We start from the raw sequence: 20,255 nt of genomic DNA, 5'->3' as shown, positions 1-20,255 counted from the left end.
ATGGGCACTGAAAGGAAGAAAGTCCATTTTTCATCTACAGTGGCCTGGGAAATAATTTTATCTAGGTCAGGAGTATATAAGGGCCAGAACCTTTTTGTAATCCTTTTCAACCTCCCAAGGAAGAATTGTGATTGCACTGATTGCTGAGACTGCCGTGGCTGCAACTAGAACCCATGCTGTCCCATTTCAGTGAAACATGCCCACTCCCTGTTTCTAGTGTAATCCTCGTCGGGACAGAGAGTTACGTTTGGGTGGGGTATGTTCAAACCGAAATCTAAATTGCAGTGTAAAAATAAAGCAGCCAGTAGTTACCCTGCACAGAAACAAAATAACCCACCCAAATCGAAAGCTAGGTACACACTATACAATTATCTGTCAGATAATCTGCCAGATCTAGCTGGTTGGAGTGAAAATCTGGTAATGTATGAGGGCAAATGACAATCTACCATTTGCTCCCAAACACTGGAAAACTTATGCTGCTTTCACATCGCAAATGCCGGATCCCACCCGGTAAGAGAAACGTGTCCTTACCGGGTGAGATCCGGCATTTGCGCTCCTTTGCTGGCTTTCCGACCCGGCAATATACCGGGTCGGTTGCCATAGCAGCGGGGGGCGCAGCAGCAGCGGGGGTGGAGGCGGCGCTGGGAGATGAGCTCATCTCCTGCGCCGCCTCTCCCTATGCTGTGAATGGGAGCCGTGTCGCATCGGAACGGCTCCCATTCACACTGCACCTGCCCCGGTATTCAACCCGGTAATAACCCTTCTTTTTTACCGGGTTGAATTACCGGGTCAGGCGACCCGCTAATTCACCAAAGGAGCTTTCACATCGCACACTGACCCGTTTCGACACGGCAATATGCCGTGTCGATACCGGGTTATTTGTGCGATGTGAAAGGGGTATAACAAAACCTGTCGTTCATACAAATTGGTTAAACACAAATTTAACCAACTTGGATGAATGACTGTTTTTGTCCATTTTGCAGTTTTTGGGAGCAAATGGTCAATCCATTACCAGATTTTCACTCCAACCAGCTAAAGCTGGCAGATTATCGGACAGATAATTGTATAGTGCGTACCTAGGCTAATGGTGCCCATACACTTGTGAGATAATCGGTGCTAACCTTCAATTTCAACCGCATCTGTGAGAGAAATCGAAGGATTGTATGCACATTTTAGGTACCTTTCGACGCGTTGCACGGGCACACTGGTCGAATCTCGCGTCTCAAGATAGTATGTGCTGCACTTAATATTTATCAAATCGCAGTGCGATTGCATGTGTTTTTAAAAACACATGCTATATAGAGGCCGCTCCCACTCGGCGGTGATGTGCCCATCACGTGATTACCATGTGATCTATCGCATGATCACATGGTAATCACTTTGGCAGTTCAGATGCGATGCCCCGCGATGTCGCGTTGCGGGGCATCGCACAAGTATATGGGCACCATAACTCTCTGCTCGATTCCTGCAGTTGTTCGTAGCGATCTGGTCGGAACTGCGCCGGCGCTGCAGTGCTGGACAGCCGAATGCCGTCGTTCCCTAGCGATCGCCTCTGCCTGATAGGCAGAGACGGTCGCTGGGCGGGAGGGGGCGACACGGCAGCGTTTGGCCGCTGTTTTGCGGACGCAGTCCGGCCAATGCAGCCGTGGCCAAACCGTGCGGGGGGGGGGGGGGCTGCAGCGACTGCGTGACCAGGGGCAGTAACAAGCAACTCCCGGTCAGCAGCAGGAGCTGCGCTGGCCGGGAGTTACTCAACAAGTACAAAAGTATCGCCGCTGTGCAATGCTTTTGTACTTGTGCGGGAGGGGGGGGGACAGACATGCTGGGCGTCCCCCCACATGTCAGTGTAAGTGATCGTAGCTGTGCTAAATTTAGCACAGCTACGATCAGCTCTGAATGACCCCCATAGTTTTGCCCATTAGCTAACAAATTTGCTGCTGCGATCAGATCTGAATTGGGCCCCAAGTCTAGCTCTGCTATCTTATGCATTCACAGGTGAGTAAGGTTGTGGTCCTCTGCCTTACATGCCGTGCACATCATCATATACCCCCCTTCCGAAAACTATAGAAAATTATAGAACTGAAGCATGGGACAGCTGCAGTTGAACAGCCCAGCTTCTGGCAGGCACTTTACAAAGTGGCACAAGTTCCCAGATCCTTGGGGATATAGAGGATAAGGAGCCTGACTTTTTATTTTTATTTTATTTTTACAGGTAAATTAAAAGTTTTCAGGCTACCTACACTGCACACTGTACCGAATGGTATTTTCAGTGTTCCCCATGGAGTCCCTGACAAAATAGACTAGTCTATCGTGCATACTGTAAACCACTTTCCCAAATGTCCAATGATTCTATGGATTGACTCTACTGGAATCTTTTCTGATCCAGTTATTGTGCTAGACATCAAACTATGAATGCATGTACCTGCAATCAAACATGGTGGCTGCCATTTGGATGTCATTTTATAATGATATATACTGTATTACAAACAAATCGATCTGCTACACATAGGCGATGATGTTTTTACAGTGTCCTGAAAATAACTGTTTTCTAAGTGCGTCATGTCTTTTATTCAAAGCTGATTTTGGAGTGTCTGCTAAGAATACCAAAACATTACAGCGGAGAGATTCATTTATCGGCACGCCTTACTGGTATGTTTCTTTTGTCTTAAAAAAGAGTGGGTTTAGTTCTACTTTATAATGCAAATAAAAAGTGTATGAAAACTTATCCAATGTACAAACAATTCCACATCACACAATCAATTTAAAAATACTGTCTGCATCCCCCCGACTTAGAATGGTACACATGTAACAAAATGTGTGATTTGTAATAGTTGCTTTCTACTCTAACTCCCCCATCACAATTATTTACATTTTCACCCCCTCACCCTTCCTTATTACTCCAAAGTTTCTGTGATTGACAGTCCTAGCTCTGTTACAGCAATGAGTCCTTTCTGGGCCTAGAGTGACCCACATATATATTTTTGCCATACCAATTCCTGCTTGAGTTGTATTGATGAAATACTGTAGTCTCCTTGTTTTTTGGGGTTTTTCAGTGACTTAAAAGTAACTTACATACCAGTTTTTTACCCTAAACCAGATAATTGGTAGATCCGAAACATCTATATTGCACCTTTACGTGTGTTCCATGGATTTTCTTATTTTATGTTGTGCCGGCTATAATGAGACTTGTGTATGTTTTAAATCTCTTTAACCCTAGGATGGCTCCAGAGGTGGTAATGTGTGAGACTTCCAAGGACAAGCCATATGACTTTAAAGCCGACGTATGGTCTCTGGGCATCACCTTAATAGAGATGGCTCAGATTGAGCCTCCTCACCATGAACTTAACCCAATGCGTGTCTTGTTAAAGATTGCAAAATCAGAGCCTCCTACATTGGCACAGCCATCAAGATGGTAAGTGTTGGGTTTTTTTCATCCCCAGTAACAGTTCATGTAAACATGTATTGTCCATTCTCAACTAGTTAAATAACATGGGCAGTCTATCCTGTAATTTGCTTTATTATTTTTCCTCTACTGGATTCCCTATACCAGTGTTTCTCAACACTGGCCCACAGGACCCTAAAGGTGGGTACACATGCATTCGATCTCCCGGTTGATTTGGTTAAACGTTCCTGATCAGTTGGGTGCAGTGTGTCAAGCCGTGACTCCTGTGAGACGTCAGCGGCTCCTCTGTGGGGATCAGGAGGTTGCACGTGCAGCACACAAGATACGACCTCCCGATCCCAACCATTGCAGGAGCATTTCAAGCCGGATAATGCTCTTGCATGAGCACAGCGTACACACCTATACAATGTATGGGCCGTTGTCCTGATGTTGGGAGCACAGGACGATGATTGTATAGGTATGTACTCACCTTAACACTACATCAGTTTGTTCATACAATCTTGCTGCAGACCTGGTCACAGATTCTACAGCCAATCTATGTGTATACACCTATCCAATTTTGCAACAGATTTCAGATCCGCATCTGCTGAAACAATCTGCTGAAAGGGTTATATCGCCGTACACTTCGAATCTATGACAGACCGTCCAACTTTCACATAAAAATTTGCATAACATTGTGCAGAGCTACACTTCACAGTATGATCTATACAGGCTAAAAAAAAAGGTTAAATTTCTTTAAATTGAGGACACCGGGGGGTATACTGTCTTTTGGGAACCCTACTTTGTTGCATGCAATGAATTAGGGGCACTACTGTGTGACCTACGAATTGGGTGCATCATGGTGTGGCATACTGTAAATTTAAGACACCATGGTGTGATAGACTATGAATATAGGACACTACAGTGGGGTATGCTGTGAATTGTTGGCCCCACTGTGTGACATGCTATGCATTAAGGGTGTTGCTGTGTGGCACATGATATGAATTGGGTGCAGTACTGTGTGGTTATACCTTTTAATTGGGAACCAGAGGCATGTGCCTGGGTCTAATTGGCATTGAAAAGGCATTTGTGAAGGTCTGAGGGGCATTGTAGGGACTTGTATGATTGTGTATATGTGTGTGTGTATGTATATGTATATGTGTGTATATGTATATATATATATATATATATATATAATATATAAAGTAGCGGTTGTGGGTTCGGCACTCTATGTGGGTGTGCTTGAATATTTGCTGCGGTGCCCTCTGTGATCTAAGGCAAGATCCAATGTAGCAGAGAAGGATTCAGCGGCACTCAGCAGTCTGTATTTCAAGATGAAAACTCTTTAATGCAGTCCTACGGCGTTTCGGGGACTAAGCCCCGTCTTCAGGGACAAATCATACACCCTGATTTGATTTGTCCCTGAAGACGGGGCTTAGTCCCCGAAACGCCGTAGGACTGCATTAAAGAATTTTCATCTTGAAATACAGACTGCTGAGTGCCGCTGATTCCTTCTCTGCTATATATATATGTGTGTGTGTGTGTATATATATATATATTAGTGTGTGTGTATGTATGTATATATATATATATATATATATATATATATATATATATATATATATATATATAAAAATATACATTATATATATATATATATTTATATATATATATATATATATATATATATATGTATATATATAAAAATATACATTATATATATATTTCTCATACGTCCTAGAGGATGCTGGGGGTCACCATTAGAACCATGGGGTATAGACTGGATCCGCAGGAGACATGGGCACTTTAAGACTTTGAATGGGTGTGAACTGGCTCCTCCCTCTATGCCCCTCCTCCAGACTTCAGTTTTAGAATTGTGCCCAGGGAGACTGGATGCACACTGAGGAGCTCTACTGAGTTTCTCTGAAAAAGACTTATGTTAGGTTTTTTATTTTCAGGGAGAACTGCTGGCAACAGTCTCCCTGCTTCGTGGGACTAAGGGGAAGAGAAGTATGACCTACTTCCAGTGAGTTCAAAGGCTCTGCTTCTGGCTACAGGACACCTTTAGCTCCTGAGGGTTTGATCGCAAGGTACGCCTAGATGCTCGCTCCCAGAGCCGGCCGTCACCCCCCTTACAGAGCCGAAGTCAGAAGACAGGTGAGTAGAAGTAAATCAAGAAGACTTCAGTGACGGCATTCTGAGGTACCGCGCTGCGCGCCATGCTCCCACACACACAGCAGCACTACAGGGTACAGGGTGCAGGGCAGGGGAAGGGGGGCACCCTGGGCAGCAGAAAAGCCTCAAAATAAACTGGCAAGAGGGGACATAAGTGCCTAGGCACTGTCCTAACCCCCGCCAGTATAAATATATTTCTCTGACGTCCTAGTGGATGCTGGGTACTCCATAAGGACCATGGGGGTATAGACGGGCTCCGCAGGAGACTGGGCACTCTTAAAAGAAAGATTAGGTACTATATCTGGTGTGCACTGGCTCCTCCCTCTATGCCCCTCCTCTAGTATCTGTGCCCGGCCAGAGCTGGATGCACCCTAGGGGCTCTCCTGAGCTACCTAGAAAAGAAGGGTGCTCACCTTCTCGAGGGCTGCAGATTCGGCATTCAGGACTGGGTCCTGGTGACCACGGATGCAAGCCTCCGAGGGTGGGGGGCAGTTACACATAAATGTCCCTCCTCTCATGAGGAAAAAGAGCGGGAATCTCCAGACAAGAGACGGCAGCTTCCCACAAGAGAATTCTCAGGCTGTATCCTTTCCCCACTAGGGCCAGGATGTGTTGAGAATCTTCCCCTTGGGTGTCCTGTTTGCACTAGCTATCCTCAGGGATCCTGCAGATAGTGTGCACATTCTAGTATACTACCCAGACCGGCGATTGTGTCGGCATGGGTTTATAGCGCTGTGGCAGCGTGCACAGGTACCTTATCAGCAGAGATTGAGACTCTAGTATGCATATAAATATTTTAAGATGCTGTCTTAAGTGATAGATATATAATTATAAAGCATGCCCAAAGGGACATGAGTATACTGGGTCCTAGAGACAAAATCTATGTCGATTTCTGCTTGACGTGTCCTGTAGAATATACATTGGACAGATGATGCCGACTTAAGAGGCATATGGAAGGCTGAGGATTGTGTGGAGAAAGGTTCTCGGGCCTAGTCTCCACAGCTATAGCTGGTAATTCTGATATTTTGCCTTATATTCCTGCACAGCCTAGGAAAGCACGACATTATTAAATGCAGCTTTTCGAATAAAGAAACAAGAAAGTCTGAGGTGCGTCCTTTCTTGTCAGAGCCGTGGGCAGAGGAAAGAAGCTGTACAACACAGCTAGTCCCCAGGAAACAGAAGTCCTCCCCGGCCTCTACAAAAATCCACCGCATGTCGCTGGGGCTCCACAGGCGGAGCTAGGCCCGGTGGGGACACGCCTTCGTAAGTTCAGCCACAAGTGGGTTCACTCCCTGTTAGATCCCTGGGCAATAGAAATTGTATCGCAGGGATACAGGCTGGACTGTGAGAAGATGCCCCCTCACCGAGGACCCGGCGGGCTTCCCCCCAAGAGAGGGAGCCAGTGTTAACTGCAATTCGTAAATTGTATCTTCAACAGGTGGTGGTCAAGGGTCCCCGCCTTCAACAAGAGGGTGTTATTATTCGACCATGTTATAATCCCGAAACCAGACGGTTCGGTTAGACCCATATTGTATTAAAATCCCTGAACATATACCTGAAAAGGTTCAGGTTCAAGATGGAATCGCTAAGCGGTCATTGCAAGCCTGAAATGAATCGGGACATAAGGGATGCATACCTTCGTGTCCCCATTTATCCACCTCATCAGGCGTACCTCAGAATTGCGGTACGGGATTGTCATTACCAATTTCACCCAGGTAATGGCGGATATGATGGTGCTCCTGCGGAAGCAAGGTGTCACTATTATCACATACTTGGATGATCTCCTCATAAAAGCGAGATCAAGAGAGCAGTTGCTGGACAGCGTATCACCTTCTCTGGAAGTGAAACGGCAACACGACTGGATTCTATATATTCCGAAGTCGCAGTTGGTTCCTACAGCTCATCTGCCTCGCCTAGGCATGATCCTAGACACAGACCAGAAGAGGGTTTATCTCCCGATAGAGAGAGCTCAGGAGCTCATGACACTGGTCAGGAATCCATTGAAAACCAAAACAGGTGTCAGTGCATCACTGCACTCGAGTCCTGGGAAGGATGATGGCATCATACGAGGCCATCCCCTTCGGCTGGTTCCATGCAAGGACAATGGAACTAACTGGACAAGGGGTCCGGATCACATCTTCAGATGCATCGGTCAATCACCCTATCCCCCAGGGCCAGGGTGTCTCTCCTGTGGTGGCTGCGGAGTTTTACGCTGGGTCAAGGGACTCTCAGGCGATAGCTGTGGTCGCACTAGTAACACCGTGGGTGTTCCAGTCGGTCTATATATTCCCTCCTCTTCCTCTCAGACCCAAGGGCTGAGAATTGTAATAAACGGAGGAGTGTGAACAATATTCTTTGCTCCGGATTGGCCAAGAAGGACTCGGTACCCGGAACTGCAAGAAATGCTCTCAGGGGACCCATGGCCTCTGCCTCTCAGTCAGGACATGTTGAAACAGGGACCCTGTCTGATCCAAGACTTACCGCGGCTGCGTTGGACGGCATTGGCGGTTGAACGCTGGATCCTAGCGGAAAAGGGCATTCCGGATGCAGTTATTCCTACGCTGATAAAGGCTAGGAAAGACGTGACAGCAAGACTTTTTCACTGTATATGGCGAAAATAGGTTACTTGGTGTGTGGCCGGGAAGGCCCTACAGAGGAATTCCAGGGGGGTCGATTCCTGCACTTCCTACAGTCAGGAGTGACTATGGGCCTAAAATTAGGATCCATAAAGGCCAAGATTTCGGCCCTATCCCTTTTTTCTCTCAAAAAGAACTGGCTTCACTGCCTGAAGTTCGGACGTTGTTACAGGGGTGCTGCATAGTCAGCCCCTTTTGTGCCTCCAGTGGCACCTTGGGATCTTAACGTGTGTTGGATTCCTAAAATCCCACTGGTTTGAGCCACTTAAAACCGTGGAGCTAAAATATCTCACGTGGAAAGTGGTCATGCTTTTGGCCTTAGCTTGGACTAGGCGTGTGTCAGAATTGGCGGCTTTGTCATGTAAAAGCCCATATCTGATCTTCCATATGGAAAGGGCAGAATGGAGGACTCGTCCCCAATTTCTCCCTAAGGTGGTATCATCGTTTCATTTGAACCAACCTATTGTGGTGCCTGCGGCTACTAGGGACTTGGAGGATTCCAAGTTGCTGGACGTAGTCCGGGCCCTGAAACTTTATGTTTCCAGGACGGCTAGAGTCAGAAAAACTGACTCGCTATTTATCCTGCATGCACCCAACAAGCTGGGTGCACCTGCTTCAAAGCAGACTATTGCTCGCTGGATCTGTAGCACGATTCAGCTTGCACATTCTGCGGCTGGACTGCCGCATCCTAAATTAGTAAAAGCCCATTCCACGAGGAAGGTGGGCTCTTCTTGGGCGGCTGCCCGAGGGGTCTCGGCTTTACAACTTTGCCGAGCTGCTACTTGGTCGGGTTCAAACACTTTTGCAAAATTCTACAAGTTTGATACCCTGGCTGAGGAGGACCTTGAGTTTGCTCATTCGGTGCTGCTGAGTTATCCGCACTCTCCCGCCCGTTTGGGAGCTTTGGTATAATCCCCATGGTCCTTACGGAGTACCCAGCATCCACTAGGACGTCAAAGAAAATAAGAATTTACTCACCGGTAATTCTATTTCTCGTAGTCCGTAGTGGATGCTGGGAGCCCGTCCCAAGTGCGGACTCTCTGCAATACATGTATATAGTTATTGCTTAACTAAAGGGTTATTGTATGAGCCATCTGTTGAGAGAGGCTTAGTTATTGTTCATACTGTTAACTGGGTATAGTTATCACGAGTTGTACGGTGTGATTGGTGTGGCTGGTATGAGTCTTACCCTGGATTCCAAATCCTTTCCTAGTAATGTCAGCTCTTCCGGGCACAGTTTCCCTAACTGAGGTCTGGAGGAGGGGCATAGAGGGAGGAGCCAGTGCACACCAGATATAGTACCTAATCTTTCTTTTAAGAGTGCCCAGTCTCCTGCGGAGCCCGTCTATACGGAGCCCGTCTATACCCCCATGGTCCTAACGGAGTACCCAGCATCCACTACGGACTACGAGAAATAGAATTACCGGTAAGTAAATTCTTATTATATTTTAAAAAAGCGGGACTGACACGCGCCATTAAGGGGGCGGAGAGCTTCGTCCTCACAACTCACACAGCTCAGCGCCATTTTCCTCTACACAGGCTGCAGAGACGCTGGTCCTTCCTCACACTTCTGAATAAGTATCAGGGTGCAAAACGGAGGGGGGGGCACAGAAATATTGGTGCAATATATATTTAATATAAAGCGCTGCAGGTCTGGGGCATTCTTTAGTGTTTCAGAACCGGTGATTAGGCGCTGGGTTGTGAGCTGGCAAACTCCCTCTGTGTCTCTCTGACAGACTTTACTGTGGGTCTGTCCCCTATATGTCCGGTGTGTCTGTGGATGTTTGGTGCACGAGTGTTGACATGCCTGAAGTTGAAGGCTCTTCGCAGGAGGAGGCTGTATTAGGGACACAGACGGCTGCGGGGGTAACCCTGTCGGCACCGCCGACACCTGATTGGGTAAATGTGTTGAACACCTTGAATGCTAATGTTGCTCTTATTAGTAAGAGGCTAGATAAGTCTGAGTCTCAGACACAGGCATGGAAGAAATCTGTGGAAGATATATTATTCCAAAGTCAGGTCCCCTCAGGGTCACAAAAACGTACGTTGGCCCAGTTGGCAGACACTGATACCGACACGGACACTGATTCCAGTGTCGACTATAGCGATTCCAGGTTAGACCCAAGATTGGCAAAAAGCATTCAGTACATGATTGTGGCGGTGAAAGATGTATTACATATCACTGAGGACCCAGCTGTCCCTGATAAAAGGGTATGTATGTATAAAGAAAGGAAACCTGAGATAACGTTTCCTCCCTCTCATGAACTGAACACGCTATTTGAAAAAGTTTGTGAAGGTCCTGACAAAAAGTTTCAGATTCCCAAAAGAATTATGGCAGCTTATCCGTTTCCCTCGACGGATAGGGAAAAGTGGGAGTCACCCCCCACTGTGGACAAGGCCATGTCTCATTTGTCTAAAAAGGTGGCTCTCCCGTCACCTGACACGGCGGCCCTTATGGAGCCTGCGGATCGTAAACAAGAAACTACGTTGTAGTCCATTTATGTGACCACGGGTACACTAGTCCGACCTGTCATTGCGTCTGCTTGGGTAAGTAGTGCTATCGAAAAGTGGGCAGATAACTTGTCATCTGATATAGATACCCTAGATAGGGATAGCATCCTCTTGACGCTGGGTTATATCAAGGACGCTGCAGCATACCTTAAGGAAGCTGCGAGAGATATTGGTCTTTTGGGATCAAAGACCAATGCCATGGCTGTCTCAGCTAGGCGTGCGTTGTGGATTCACCAATGAATGCTGATGCTGACTCCAAGAAAAGTATGGAATCTCTACCATATAATGGTAAGGCCTTATTTGGAGACGGCCTTGATGATTTGGTGTCTACGGCTACCGCGGGTAAGTCATCCTTTTTACCTTATGTTCCTCCACGACAAAAGAAAACGCACCATTATCAAATGCAGTCCTTTCGGCCCAATAAATTCAGAAAGGGCCGAGGTTCTACCGCTCTTGCTACTAGAGGAAGGGGAAGAGGTAAACGATCTCCAGCCTTGTCAGGTTCCCAGGAGCAGAAGTCCTCCCAGGCTTCTGCCAATTCCACCGCATGACGTTGGGGCTCCTATGCGGGAATCCGCACCGGTGGGGGCCCGTCTCAAACTCTTCAGTCAGCTTTGGGTTCGTTCGAACCTAGACCCTTGGATTTTACAAATAGTATCCCAAGGGTACAAGCTGGAGTTTCAAGACGTCCCCCCTCGCCGTTTTTTCAAATCGGCCTTACCAGCTTTTCTTCCGGGCAGGGAGGTAATTTGCGATGCAATACAAAAATTGTCTCAAAATCAAGTTATCATCAATGTTCCCCAGTCACAACAGGGAGAAGGTTTTTATTCAAGCCTGTTTGTGGTCCCGAAGCCGGACAGCTCGGTCAGACCAATCCTAAATGTTAAATCCCTGAATTTCTACCTAAAGAGATTCAAATTCAAGATGGAGTCTCTCCGAGCAGTGATCTCCAGTCTGGAGGAAGGGGAGTTTATGATGTCGGTGGACATAAAAGATGCCTACTTACATGTTCCCATTTATCCTCCGCATCAGGCTTACCTGAGATTTGCAATTTAGGATTGTCATTACCAATTTCAAACATTGCCATTTGGTCTATCCACGGATCCGAGGATTTTCACCAAAGTAATAGCGGAGATGATGGTTCTCCTTCGCAAGCAAGGAGTCACAATTATCCCATACTTGGACGATCTCCTGATAAAGGCGAGATCCAGGGACCAGTTGGTCCGAAACGTTGCACTCTCCATGATAGTTCTTCAACAACATGGTTGGCTCCTAAACTTACCAAAATCACAGTTGATTCCGACGAGGCGGTTGTCGTTTTTGGGAATGATATTGGACACAGAACTATAAAGAGTCTTTCTTCCTGTGGAAAAGGCTCTGGAACTTCAGAGTCTGGTCGAACAAATTCTGAAACCAGCAAGAGTGTCAATCCATCAATGCATTCGGTTGCTGGGGAAGATGGTTGTGGCCTACGAAGCCATTCAGTTTGTCAGGTTCCATGCCAGAGTGTTCCAGTGGGACCTGTTGGACAAGTGGTCCGGGTCCCATCTACACATGCAACAGAGGATAATCCTGTCTTCCAAGACCAGGGTATCACTCCTGTGGTGGCTGCACAGCTCTCACCTCCTAAAGGGGTGCAGGTTCGGGATACAGGACTGGATGCTAGTGACCACGGATGCAAGCCTCCGAGGCTGGGGGGCAGTCACAATGGGAGAAAACTTCCAAGGAAGATGGTCAAGTCAGGAAACTTGTCTCCACATAAATGTTCTGGAGCTAAGGGCCATTTACAACAGCCTCCTACAAGCGAAACATCTTCTTTGAGATTTGCCTATACTGATCCAGTCGGACAATGTAACAGCAGTAGCGTACATAAACCGTCAGGGCGGAACGAAAAGCAGAGCGGCGATGGCAGAAGCCACAAGGATTTTCCGCTGGGCGGAAAAGTATACAAGCGCTCTGTCAGCAATCTTCATTCCGGGAGTGGACAACTGGGAAGCAGACTTCCTCAGCAGACACGATCTCCATCCAGGAGAATGGGGCCTCCACCAAGAAGTCTTCGCCGAGGTGACAGGTCGTTGGGGAGTTCCTCAAGTAGACATGATGGCTTCTCGTCTCAACAAGAAGCTTCAGAGATACTGTTCCAGGTCAAGGGACCCTCAAGCAATAGCAGTGAATGCACTGGTGACATCGTGGGTGTTTCAGTCGGTGTATGTATTCCCTCCACTTCCTCTCATTCCAAAAGTTCTAAAGATCATAAGAAGAACAAAGATCTGGGCGATCCTCATTGTCCCAGACTGGCCAAGGAGGGCCTGGTATCCAGATCTTTAGGAATTACTCATAGGAGATCCCTGGCCTCTTCCTCTGCGCGAGGACCTGTTACAACAGGGGCCGTGCGTGTATCAGGACTTACCGCGGCTGTGTTTGACGGCATGGCGGTTGAGCGCAAAATCCTAGCCCGTAAGGGTATTCCCAGTGAAGTAATTTCCACACTTGTTCAGGCCAGAAAAGGGGTAACGTCTATATATTACCACCGTATTTGGAGAAAATATGTTTCTTGGTGTAAATCCAAGAAGGTTCCTACGGAAGAGTTTCAGCTAGGTCGGTTTCTCCATTTTCTACAAGCAGGTGTGGATGCGGGCCTAAAATTGGGCTCAATTTAAGGTTCAGATTTCAGCCTTACCGGTTTTCTTTCAGAAACAATTGGCCCCCCTTCCAGAAGTTCAGACTTTCGTGAAAGGCGTGTTGCACATCCAACCTCCATTTATGCCTCCAGTGGCACCATGGGACCTTAATGTGGTGTTGCAGTTTCTTCAATCACATTTGTTTGAACCTTTGCGGAAGGTGGAGTTAAAATTCCTCACTTGGAAAGTGGTCATCCTGTTGGCCTTGGCATCGTCAAGGCGGGTGTCTTGAGTTAGCAGACTTGTCTCACAAGAGCCCTTATTTGATCTTCCATGAAGATAGAGTTGAATTGAGGACACGTCAGCAATTTTTACCGAAGGTGGTTTCCTCTTTCCACATAAACCAACCTATCGTGGTACCTGTGGCTACTGACGCCTTCATTGAGTCAAAATCTCTAGATGTGGTCAGAGCTTTGAAGATTTATGTCGCCAGAACGGCTCAGATTAGGAAAACAGTTTGTCCTGTATGCCCCCAACAAGGTTGGGTGTCCTGCTTCTAAGCAAACCATTGTGTGCTGCATCTGTAACACGATTCAGCATGCCAATTCCACGGCTGGATTACCATTACCGGAATCAGTGAAGGCCCATTCCACTAGGAAGGTGGGCTCATCCTGGGCGGCTGCCCGGGGGGTCTCGGCATTGCAACTTTGACGAGCAGCTACGTGGTCGGGGTCAAACACTTTTGCAAAGTTCTACAAGTTTGACACCTTGGCCGATGAAGACCTTAAGTTCGGTCAATCGGTGCTGCAGAGTCGTCCGCACTCTCCCACCCGTTCTAGAGCTTTGGTATAACCCCGTGGCTCTAATGGTGACCCCAGCATCCTCTAGGATGTATGAAAAAATAGGATTTTAATACCTACCGGTAAATCCTTTTCTCTTAGTCCATAGAGGATGCTGGGCGTCCGTCCCAGTGCGTACTGTATCTGCAGTTATTAGTTCTGGTTGCACATATGTTGTGTTACGTTTATTGTCAGCCTGTTGCTGCATTTGTTCATGCCGCTGGCCTGTGTTCTATTGAATGCCATGTTGTGCGGCATGGTTGAGGTGTGAGCTGGTATGAATCTCACCTTCGTTTAACAATAAATCCTTTCCTCAAAATGTCCGTCTCCCTGGGCACAGTCCTATAACTGGAGTCTGGAGGAGGGGCATAGAGGGAGGAGCCAGTTCACACCCTTTCAAAGTCTTAAAGTGCCCATGTCTTCTGCAGATCCCGTCTATATCCCATGGTTCTAATGGTGACCCCAGCATCCTCTAAGGACTAAGAGAAAAGTATTTACCGGTAGGTATTAAAATCCTAATAAAATAAATAAATATATATATAAATAGAGAGAGAGACCACACTCACAGCTTCAATGTCCCAACGGGCGGTGCTCCATGATGCCCAACAGACCAAACAATAGTATTCACAAGGTATAGGCACTCACCAATTATTCCAAGTATAAAATGTTTTATTCGGTCATAGCAGCATCAAACTAGCCAGTAGGCTGGTACATAGTCGACGTTTCGGTCCCTTCATGGGCCTTTGTCAAGAAATATAGCAGTGTAACAAGATCATCCTGGAACCCATATCACCAGTCTAACCCTCTGTCCCTTTATATAGCAACACCACTTGAACCAGCACCACCTCCCATTCACAACCAGGAAGTGAAGAATTAATATAGCCACATGTAATAAAACATATCTTACCTCACTGGGGTCACCCCTCAAGCTGTACATAGACCCACAGGCTATATATACTCAAAAACCGCTAGGTTACTGCGCTGCAAAATGTTAAAAAGCACAAGAATCGTATAAATACCGGAAGTCACCGGCCTCGATCAATAGGAAGTGACATCAGGCGCCGAATACCACGGACGCGCCGCATTGTGCGCTACCATGGTAACTGCTGTGCACAGCGGTAGAGGCTCTGCCGTAGCGCTACTAAAAGGGATCTGTCAGCTGCATTACTCATTGTACACAAAGGTATCTATTGGTTCCCAATGTGATATTTGCATGAAATCTGTAACCAACATCTATAGCAGTATATTGTGGCTCAAAGGGTGTCACCACAATAGGACAGGGGGCTAAAACACCCATAGAAGAAAAATACACAAAAATTATACAAAATACACAAAATATACAATAAAAACTCCTTATTGAAAAAAATCCAAAATTGGACCATCCAAAAAAATAAAAAACAATAAACAGAATACATCATAGAAATAATATAGACTCATATAGTGCCAAGCTCTGTCAAACTACCTAAAGCCCTATTTCAAAAAGATATTATATGAATTATATTCATTAAGTCCACGTTGTCACAACTGAGGGCCTGAGCTGACGGGAGGCAGCCTCAGTTGTAGGGGTTGAGATGTACCGGAACCTGGGAGGTTGTATCAGACCCCTGGACATGTAAGTAACATGAATAATAACTGCCCGAAGGCGTGACCACGACAACTTGGATGAAAGTCAATGATGTTTATTATGACAACTCCGCAACACAGCAGCAGTAAAAGAAAACGTAAAAGTCAGCAAAGAATAAATACAGTTCCTGGGTACTACAGGATGGCAGGAGCCACAGGGCACTGGTAGTGTGAGATAGTTCTTATGATCTTCTAGATGGAAAGTCCTTACCAGGCCCGACTGTAGCAATGGAGATAACCCAGGATTGTGCCAGCTGATGTTCCAGGAAAAGCTGGGTTGCTGAAGATAAAACAGCTGCTGTGGATACTGGCTGGAACCAGACTGTTGTTAGCACGGAGTGGATACTGGCTGGAACCAGTTAAATAATAAATGAACTTGGGAGCGATGAAATATGAACTGAAATGTAGAACTTGAGAGCGGAGAAATAATAATACCGGTGGAGAGTGGTAAAGTGTAGAAAGGACACCGGCCCTTTAAGGGAAGCTGTACTCTGCTGGAAGCTGAGCTGGAAGCAGGTAATGTTGTAGCTGGAAACAGATGAATCCACAATGGATTGGAGAGTCAGGCTACACCGCAGGTGGAATGCTGGTGCGGGTCTCTATGGTGGAAGTCTTGAGACAGGAGCTGGAACCTGGAAGACAATCACAGGAGAGAGACAAACAGGAACTAGGTTTGACAACCAAAGCACTGACGCCTTCCTTGCTCAGGCACAGTGTATTTATACCTGCAGCAAGGAAGGGATTGGCTAGGCAATTATGCAGATTAACAATACTGACAACAGATTGGAGGAAATGATCAGCTGACAGAATCCAAGATGGCTGCGCCCATGCAGACACTTGGAGGGAAGTTTGGTTTGTAATCCATGTGGTAATGAAAACAGTAATGGCGGTGCCGGCCACTGGAGACAGGAGACGCCAGGCTGACAAGTGCACATCCAACCACGCGGACACAGCGGAGGCCGCGGCTGACGTAATCGCCACTCTGACACTCTGCATGCAGAAGCTCAGGGACGGCGGCGGAGGCCGCGGGAGACGCCATGCCAGATGTAATAAGGCGTTACTGTGACAGCGTCTCAGAGAGACAGGAGAGGATGCAGGAATGTGAACATTAGGATAACAGATGGGATCCGGTCCTGGAGCGCTGAGCCAGCCTTAGGAGACATCTGATGGGTAAGAAATGGCGTCCAGATACCCGGATCGTGACAGCACCCCCCCCTTTAGGAGTGGCCCCAGGACACTTCTTTGGCTTTTGAGGAAACTTGGAATGGAATCTCCGGACCAAGGCAGGAGCATGGACATCAGAAGCATTGGTCCATGAACGTTCCTCAGGGCCGTAACCCTTCCAGTCAATAAGATACTGTAGTTGACCGTAACGGTGACGTGAGTCCAGGATCTTGGCCACTTCATACTCAACGCCTCGTTGAGTTTGGACTTTCGGAGTTGGAGGAAGTGAGGAATGAAACCGATTCAAGATCAGCGGTTTCAACAGGGAAACATGGAATGTCCTGGGTATTTTTAAGAAGGGAGGCAACTGGAGTCTGTAAGCAACAGGATTGATGACTTGTTCAATCTTGAAAGGACCGATATAGCGAGGTGCAAACTTCATACTGGGAACTCTTAACCTCAAATTCTTCGTGGATAACCATACCCGATCACCCACCTTGAGAGCAGGAACTGCTCGACGCTTCTTATCCGCAAACTTCTTGTACCTGAACGATGCCTTGAGCAGAGCTGATCGTACGCTCTTCCAGATATTGGCAAACTGATGCAAGGTGATATCCACTGCGGGAACAGAAGTTGCTGGAAGCGGTTGGAACTCAGGAACTTTAGGGTGGAATCCAAAGTTAGTGAAGAATGGTGTTGAAGCAGATGAAGAATGATACTGGTTGTTATGACAGAACTCGGCCCAGGGAAGTAATTGAACCCAGTCATCTTGAGAGGAGGACACATAGATGCGGAGGAAGGCCTCCAAGTCCTGATTCACCCTCTCGGTTTGACCATTGGTCTGAGGATGGTAAGCCGTGGAAAACTTTAGCTTGACTTGGAGGACTTGACATAAACTTCGCCAGAATTTGGCTGTGAATTGAACTCCTCGATCTGAGATAATTTCTTCAGGAAGACCGTGGAGTCGGAAGATCTCTTGTATGAATACTTGAGCCAACTTGGAAGCTGACGGAAGACCGGTGAGAGGAATGAAGTGTGCCATCTTGGTGAACCGGTCAACTACCACCCAGATGGTATTGAACTTGTTGCACATGGGTAAGTCTGTAATGAAATCCATCGACAAGTGGGTCCATGGTCGACGGGGAACGGATAGTGGAACCAGTTGCCCCGCAGGCGACTGGCGGGATACTTTATGTTGGGCACACTTTGGGCAAGATGCAATAAACTCCAAGACGTCCTTTTTCAGAGTTGGCCACCAATAGGACCTAGAGATAAACTCCAGGGTTTTTTGGATACCTGTATGTCCGGCAAAACGGGAAGCATGGGCCCAATGCATGAGCTTCTTCCTTAGCATCGGCTTCACAAAACTTTTCCCTGATGGGGGCGTAGAGTCCATCCCTACCGTGGAGAATGCCAACGGATTTATAATAGGATGCTTGTCTGAAGACTCTGACTCATTTTCTTGCTCCCATGAGCGGGAAAGGGCATCGGCCTTGCGATTCTGAGAGCCCGGACAGAACTGGAGTTTAAAGTCGAACCTGGAAAAGAAAAGTGCCCATCTGGCCTGACGAGGGTTGAGACATTGTGCGCCCTTCAGGTATAAAAGGTTCTTGTGGTCTGTAAGTATGGTGATTGAATGAGAAGCTCCCTCCAACAGATACCTCCACTCTTCTAGAGCGAGCTTGATGGCTAGCAACTCCTGGTCGCCAATGGCATAGTTGCGCTCAGCTGGGGAGAACTTCCGGGAGAAGAAACTGCAAGGGTGTAAATGGCCATCTTTAGCCCTCTGAGATAACACCGCTCCTACTCCAACGGAGGAGGCATCCACCTCTAAGATGAAAGGAGAGTCGATGTCAGGCTGTTTCAGAACAGGCGCAGAGATGAACCTTTGTTTTAAAAGATGAAATGCTTGCATGGCTTCTTCAGACCACTTGGACGGGTTAGCACCCTTCTTAGTGAAAGCAGTAATAGGCGCCACAATGGTGGAAAAGTCTCGTATAAACTTTCGGTAATAGTTGGCGAACCCTAAGAACCTCTGGACCCCTTTGAGGGTTAAGGGTACCGGCCAATTTTGGATTGCTTGTAGTTTCTCAGGATCCATCTCTAGTCCGGAACCGGACACAATGTACCCTAGAAACGGAATGGACTTGACTTCAAAGACGCATTTTTCTAATTTGCAATAGAGATGATTGACACGGAGACGGGACAGAACCTCTTTAACCCAAAAACGATGTTCCTCTAAATCGTTGGCAAAAATGAGGATATCGTCTAGATAGACCACGACATGACGGTATAGAATGTCTCTGAAGATCTCATTGACAAAATGCTGGAAGACAGCTGGAGCATTGCTCAATCCGAAGGGCATGACGAGGTACTCATAATTAGAGATGAGCGCCTGAAATTTTTCGGGTTTTGGTTTTGGGTTCGGTTCCGCGGCCGTGTTTTGGGTTCGAACGCGTTTTGGCAAAACCTCACCGAATTTTTTTTGTCGGATTCGGGTGTGTTTTGGATTCGGGTGTTTTTTTCAAAAAACACTAAAAAACAGCTTAAATCATAGAATTTGGGGGTCATTTTGATCCCAAAGTATTATTAACCTCAAAAACCATAATTTACACTCATTTTCAGTCTATTCTGAATACCTCACACCTCACAATATTATTTTTAGTCCTAAAATTTGCACCGAGGTCGCTGTGCGAGTAAGATAAGCGACCCTAGTGGCCGACACAAACACCGGGCCCATCTAGGAGTGGCACTGCAGTGTCACGCAGGATGTCCCTTCCAAAAAACCCTCCCCAAACAGCACATGACGCAAAGAAAAAAAGAGGCGCAATGAGGTAGCTGTGTGAGTAAGATTAGCGACCCTAGTGGCCGACACAAACACCGGGCCCATCTAGGAGTGGCACTGCAGTGTCACGCAGGATGGCCCTTCCAAAAAACCCTCCCCAAACAGCACATGACGCAAAGAAAAAAAGAGGCGCAATGAGGTAGCTGTGTGAGTAAGATTAGCGACCCTAGTGGCCGACACAAACACCGGGCCCATCTAGGAGTGGCACTGCAGTGTCACGCAGGATGGCCCTTCCAAAAAACCCTCCCCAAACAGCACATGACGCAAAGAAAAAAAGAGGCGCAATGAGGTAGCTGTGTGAGTAAGATTAGCGACCCTAGTGGCCGACACAAACACCGGGCCCATCTAGGAGTGGCACTGCAGTGTCACGCAGGATGTCCCTTCCAAAAAACCCTCCCCAAACAGCACATGACGCAAAGAAAAAAAGAGGCGCAATGAGGTAGCTGACTGTGTGAGTAA

At 47.1% G+C, this 20,255-nt stretch overlaps 1 protein-coding gene across 3 annotated transcripts in view; it reads left to right on the top strand.

Moving 5' to 3' along the window:
* The window catches only part of SLK (STE20 like kinase), a 167,467-nt gene that overhangs the window by 50,168 nt on the left and 97,044 nt on the right, over positions 1–20,255 (top strand). For all 3 annotated transcript variants that reach the window (XM_063961972.1, XM_063961971.1, XM_063961970.1), the window contains exons 5-6: positions 2,577–2,649; positions 3,218–3,412. In XM_063961972.1, the coding sequence (XP_063818042.1) occupies positions 2,577–2,649; positions 3,218–3,412 (268 nt within the window). The remainder of the gene's footprint in view (positions 1–2,576; positions 2,650–3,217; positions 3,413–20,255) is intronic.

The sequence above is a fragment of the Pseudophryne corroboree genome, chromosome 3 (genome assembly GCF_028390025.1).
Source record: "Pseudophryne corroboree isolate aPseCor3 chromosome 3, aPseCor3.hap2, whole genome shotgun sequence".
NCBI classification, from domain to species: domain Eukaryota; kingdom Metazoa; phylum Chordata; class Amphibia; order Anura; family Myobatrachidae; genus Pseudophryne; species Pseudophryne corroboree.
This window is presented reverse-complemented; position numbering and strand designations above follow the sequence as displayed.